Here is a 6622-nt window from a genome sequence, read left to right on the forward strand (position 1 = left end):
AGCTTCAAAATCCCAACTAATCCATAATTGAAATCAAATATATTTTATTTGACTATTTGTCTTCCATAATTCCATTATTATTTAAAATGGGTTGGTGGCAAATTGACTTGGAAAAATAAATTTTCCTTGTATTTTTGGGCTGTGACAAAAGCCCGCCTATATTTACCCAGTCTTACTCTTATTGGAGCAGCTTCCAGCTAACAAATCCCATTCATATGCATTTGATATATTTATTTTTGCGTCTATTATTGAACAAAATAATGTTAGGTTTATCCATGAAATTAAAATTGGTTTCATGACAGTCAAAGGGTGTCCCACACACCATTCTTGGCTTTCTGGGTTTGTGAATCAACAAAAGACCATTCGTTATGCCTGGATGTGCTTTGGTGACGTCCTCATAAGCACTTATTGATACGGCCGTACAGGCGGGTGAAGTGGAAGAGAAACGGGGACTGACGGTGACGCGGCGTCTATTGCGGTTGTACGCCCAAGTAGGGAAAAACAAAGGGTTTTGCCCGGTTTTTGTTTTTAACGTCAGATATTGTCATCTATGTAGAAACGTTAAGCAATGATCTACTTGCGGCCGCACCATTGAATGCGTCATATCCTTCTACCTCTCATCATCAAGCGGATTGGCAGGTGGAGCCGGTTAAGGCTAAGCTAGGACTGAAGCCTTTGAATTAGAACCTTGATGTTTATTATTAAATATGGAAATTAGACTTAAGAAAGACAATAATACATAGGCATGGCACCTAAAAACAAAGAAATAAGAGTAGATTAAAAAGAAAATAAAAACCGGAACCGCTTTCAAAATACCAACAACTTTTTTTTACCACATTTTCAATGGTGATTGGGTGTCGATGTTGATTGGACATCACTTTCCGTGTGCCAAGAACACATCATGCAAACAACACAAGCTACGTAGTGTATTCATGGGTCACTAGCTAGGTGTAGTTGAAGCCTCGATGTGAGGCTGGTGTATACCGATTAAATAACGTGTCATTAAGATTCTATTTTACAGTAATTCAAATAAGCGCTCTAAATTTTTATTTTTTTTAAATTCAATGCTAATAATCAAGTCTAGAATCTCATTGAATTACCCATAGGAGTAAAAATTATCAATTGTAAATAAGTCTTTAAAACTAAAAAAGACTCCGTAAAACAAGACTTGTAACTAAAGGATTCACTCAAAAATAAGGAATTTAATATTGTGTTATACCCTCCCTTGCTTCAAGGAATGATTCAATATTCATGACATTAGTGGCTTATTTTGATATAGAGCTACATCAAATAGATATCAACACACTCCCTCGATGGAGACCTACAGAAAGAGGTTTACATGAAAAAACCAAAAGGTTTATCACAAATGGGAACAATCATTTGGTTAATAGGTAATAAATGCTAATTATTCATTTGGTTTTACGAAGAATGACATGGATCAATGTACATTCCATAAAATCAATCGGCGCATAAGAAAATTTCTTCATCTTATAACTTACCACATGTTATAATGTAATTTTTAGAGGATTTACCGTCCCATTTTTGGAGGGCTTACCACCACAATTTGTGTGATTTAAACTCTCTTATTTAGGTATAAGGAAATAATATTTAATAGCTCATTATCAGAAAAATGTAAAATTTAAATAAGATCCATTCAGTTTCCCTGATATTGTGGGCAGATGCTTATTGGAGGAGATATTTGCCCATCTAACTCATTTTATCTTCTTTGATAGGAATAATATATAAGAACAACATACATGAAAAACAGAAGGGATGTCTTAGAGCTTTTCATTATTACATGGATATCATCCATTAGGTCTTGAATAAACTAACCAATTGTTCAATTTTAAATTTTCATTATGCTCAACATACTGAAGACCGTGATTATCCCTGAAAAGGTTTTTTTGGGAATCTGATGGTTGAGGGTACGATCTAGTTTCATTGTTTGTGTTTCTAAACAATGGTTATCACTAAAACCCCAAATTGAACTATACGGACCAAGCTCAAATCTAAGGATCGCATGGTCCAACCCAAACATTGAGGAGAAAAGAGGTAATCTCCGGATACCTATACCTAATGACACACTTGGATACCCAACAAACTTTATTATATGATTACTTATCATTGTCCCAAAGGCAAGACAAGATGACATTTCCAACATTTCTAACATTAATAATTCAGATTTGGTGCAAGTGGAATACAGCCTGGTTAAAAAGCCAATCTAGATAATGCAGGCTGAGGTTTGAACTACAAGGGAAGCTTCAGATTCAACCAAAATCCCAAATGCAAAGACTTGGTCCAGTGCTCCATCCCAAGTCCACTTTGGGTAATTACTCAACTTACCACTGATGCCACACATGCTAAAAACTACTATAAACATAATGACTATCCCAAAAGAAAACAAGTTAGCATACCTATCAAAGAAAAAAAAAAAAAAAAGGTTAGCACATTTTTTTAGAGTATCTGAGAAGAAAATGAAAGAATTGAAAATATCCAAATGGTTTGGTCTTTGCAGGTGAGTAGAGAGATCCCGGGAGTAGCAAATCGTACACTATCAACAAAAGGAAATCTATTGTTGCCACTAAATGGAGTATACTTAGCAGGCACATTCGAGTTTCAGAGGGGGGATAGAAACTCAAGTTGAACTTGCACTCAACTAAACCTAGCCTTTATCCCACATGGGAGACAGGTGACAACCAATATCACTCACAACATGTGTTTCACCCAAAGTTCATGAACTAAATAAATCTATATTTGGTTCATAAGCCGAATGCATCAAAGCCTCAATACCATGGTTCTGGAATCCTATATTGTCTACATCGATGCATGGACAGTTTCTTTAGCATTTATTTATACAACAATGTCCTTTTGTGAAACAAATACATCTGAATTGTGGATGCAGCTCATGCTGACTAAATCTTTGAATGAAAAATGCCATGGTGTAAAAATTAACATCCTTGAAAGATGACACGGTTTAGTCTACTGAGGAAGAACGGTGAGAAGATGCAGGGATTCAAGATGAACCCTCAACTCAGTTAAAAATTAAGTCACATGCCACATCCCGTGGAGTGAAAAAAGCTATTTGCCACAACTATTACTTCCTAATACTTGTATCAGAGACAACAATTTCATGGCCTTAAACCATGTCAAAATAGCAAACCAAACCACCAAAAAAAAAAAAAAAAGCCAGTGGATATGCCATCCTAGATATGTGTCCAGATTGCTAGCACAGCAGGTCTAAATGGTATATTATCTTATTCACAAAACAAAGAAAAGAAATTTGCACCATACAAAGGAGTTAAAAAAAACCCATGCTTAAGCAAAAAAGGGAAAGCAGCCCTTCCCCAATAAATAGACCTCATTGATTGAGTTGTAAAATGAATGAACCTCATCTAAGTAATGTATTCATTCAAGAATGAAAATCTTCATTTAATTTTTCACCAGCACTAGTGATTAACCTTAAAAAGATGGCCACTCTACATCAATGAAAACAAATAATAAAGCAACAGAATTATTGAACATTAAAAGAAAACTATAGGAATGACAAATGTCTATGGGTGGGGTGGTTAGCACCCGAGGTTTGGGTCCTCATGAAGAGTCCTAAGGGCTTGGCTATAGAAGGTTCCTCGGTTATCAAAAAAAAAAAAATGGAATATCAAAAAGTACCATATTTACAAGGATACTGCACCACAGTATTTATTTTCTTTCAATATTATCCTCACATAAAATTTAGTGAATCAGTTATAACATCAATTTCTCATGCACAGAGAATGACTACTAATATTGTAAATGTCCAACAACTTTTCCCATACAAAATTGATGACAAAATGATATCTTATACCAAATATATTCTCATTAGTCACCCCAAAAAAAAAGGTTGTAGAATTCTCAAACTCAACTATATCACCAAAGCCACCAAGCAGTGAAAGGATACTATTAATTCCTAATTATCCTTATCGAGCAACTAATTCTTTAATGACAAAAAACTTATCTAATGGTCTAACTACAGAAGAATCATGTCCTATCTCCATACACCTATTTTTACCATGCAATCATACAAGCTGGAGGCTTGTGGTGCAACTTGGTCCACTGAAACTCGAAAATCAAACAAGAACATTCCCAAGTTATAAAAGTTTGGAACAAGTTAAAATTGGATCAAAGGAGTAACCCACCCGCCTCAATGAGTAAAGCACAATGCATGCCATGGAGAAAGGACTTTACAAACAGAAAATAGAAAAGGAAAGCCAACCTCACCTATACAATATGCCCTATGCCTCCAAAAAATGCACAAAACTCTCCCCCATTATTCAACCAACTACCTAGTTAGGTTAAACAGTTACATCAACAGCCTAAACCAAGCACATAATTTGGACAGTTATACACAACAAACCATTTTATAAGAATGAATAACGAATCATACAGAACATTAGAATCAATCACAAAAGTATCCCGTAATGCTAAAGAGTACAATTCATAAGTTGCAGCAAAACCAGGTACAGCAAATACAAAAACAGAACAAGTTCAAAATCTACTTTGTAACTTAAAATTGGTATAGCAGCAACATATTACACTAATTCAAAATGACCACAATTCAAGTATTAAATTCCAAAAACAATTGTCCTTATTACGAGTAGAAGTAAATGGGAGAAGCTATCCAAGCAGTTTACCTAGAAGCCAAAAGGGCAAACTCCCGAAAATTCCTGCAGCCAAAGAAGTGTACAGACAATGTGAAACTTCAAAGATCAAACTCTTCATCACGAAGGGTGGCCAAAGCAACCTCTTCTTCCTCCTCATCCAGAACAAAGTACTCATTCTTCTCAACTGGCCTGAACATATAAAACATCACCAAGTAGAAAGCCAAACTAGCAATCTCCTCAGCTGCATTACTCACCCACTGATACTTGTATGCTGCAATTGTCCTGAGCGCAAACACGACAATTCTAGTAAAGTACAAGTATCCAATAACAACAACGTAAAACTGCCTAAAAAGGGTCAACTTTGCCAAATTCCTAGCAGCCTTCCCATCTGTCTTCGATGTTTCCCTCAGTGACCTAATTGACCACACAATAGGAAAGAGAATTGCACAACAACATATGATGTCCACCAATAAGAACACTTGTTGCCAAGTAACCCAATCCTTAATAAAGGGTCCGGTTTCACCAATCACCACAGATGCTACATTAGCCAATACCTGAAGTGGGATCACAATCATCAATACCTTCTTCTCCTTCTCCTGTAAGAAGGGCTTCAAAAACGACCACCCAGTCCCAACCAATACAATCACAGTGAACAACAGGGTAACCCTAATAAATTGGAATATATAGAACAATACATCCCAACCGTGTGGCGTTCCGGTGACCTTCACATAGTGCTTGTCCTCTGCTGCGAATAACAGATTCAACGCCTTCATGAGCACCAACGCGGTCATGAGCAGGTGAATCCGATGCACAGACCTCTTGTTCTTAGAACAGTAGTAGCTCCAATACCCTAGAAAAACGAAATACGCAAGGGAGAAGAGAAAGAAGAGCGCCGGCAATTGGGTTTGGCCGGCGGAGAGATAGTCCTTGACGCCGTTGTCAAGGTTATAGATTTCGGTATGAACCGACATGGTGACCAGAGATTCGGGATTACAATTGGCGAAGTAGAGGCTGTATTCATTGGGGTTTTTGACGAGGTAGGTGTGGTTGAAGGCGATACGATTGGGGGTGAGGTCTAGGAAGGTGAAGAGGTGAATGGTGAATTGGGAGTCAAGGACGCAGAAATTAGGGTTTTGAGTGGATTCTTGGACGACTTGGAGGAGGGACTCGTCGGAGAGGAGGAAAAATCCGATGCGGGAGTTGGCGGGGGTACCTGTGGCGGCGGAGGTGGCTTCGACGGACACGCCGGAAACGGCGATGGAGACTTGGCCGGTGTGGGTAAAGCCGAATTTCTCGAACAGAATCATGTGGCGGGCGTCGGATGTGATTTTTAGGTTTTTAATTTCCGCGACGGAGGCGGCCATGAGAGAGAGGAACGTCACGGCGACGAGGAGATTCTCCATGGTCCTAGCCATTCTGAAGCGGTGGCCTGATCGCAGATCGGTGGCGGACCTGGCCCCGACGACCGTGGTTCTAGTGAGATCTGGGCGGAAATGACAAGATGCGTGGAGTTTACCAAGGACCTAATCAAAGAACCAAGACTTTGTTCACTTAAAAGACGATGATTTTTGGTCCACTGGCCCCACTACTCTGAACCCCTCCAATCATCACTCTTCCTTCCGTTCGAAGAATTTTGGCTTCTCGTTCCAAGATTTAACGCGCTTTTTAAGGATGTTTTTAACTTTCAGGGCATTTCAAATTATTAAATATTTATTTAAATAAAATTTCGCATTTTTACATAGTCTTTTAAATCCAATAAAATATTCCACAATCTTATAATACAATTCAAAACAAAATTGTAAAAAAATTACTTTTCTAATTATAACATCATTTAAAATACTAAAAAATATGTAACGACCGTACTCAACCTTATAGATATTATCTATTCCGAGCCCAAATAAGCTTTTATAACTTTAAAACACATTTACATAATTTATTATAAATTATATAAAAGTTTGGTGACCCTCAATATTGAGATTTGTTTG

At 37.5% G+C, this 6622-nt stretch overlaps 1 protein-coding gene across 1 annotated transcript; it reads right to left on the reverse strand.

The window, feature by feature from the left end:
* Positions 1 to 4452: 4452 nt before the first annotated feature.
* On the reverse strand, positions 4453 to 6289 carry LOC100253636 (protein CANDIDATE G-PROTEIN COUPLED RECEPTOR 7). The gene has a single exon (XM_002282103.4). The coding sequence runs from the start codon at positions 6050 to 6052 to the stop codon at positions 4736 to 4738; it is 1317 nt and encodes a 438-aa protein (XP_002282139.1). The 5' UTR covers positions 6053 to 6289; the 3' UTR covers positions 4453 to 4735.
* Between the last annotated feature and the right edge of the window lie 333 nt (positions 6290 to 6622).

Source organism: Vitis vinifera, chromosome 13 (assembly GCF_030704535.1).
Source record: "Vitis vinifera cultivar Pinot Noir 40024 chromosome 13, ASM3070453v1".
NCBI classification, from domain to species: Eukaryota; Viridiplantae; Streptophyta; class Magnoliopsida; order Vitales; family Vitaceae; genus Vitis; species Vitis vinifera.

Bases quoted from the DNA above. Each gene is read 5' to 3' on its own strand.
- LOC100253636 (XM_002282103.4), bottom strand. From the start codon at position 6,052: ATGGCTAGGACCATGGAGAATCTCCTCGTCGCCGTGACGTTCCTCTCT.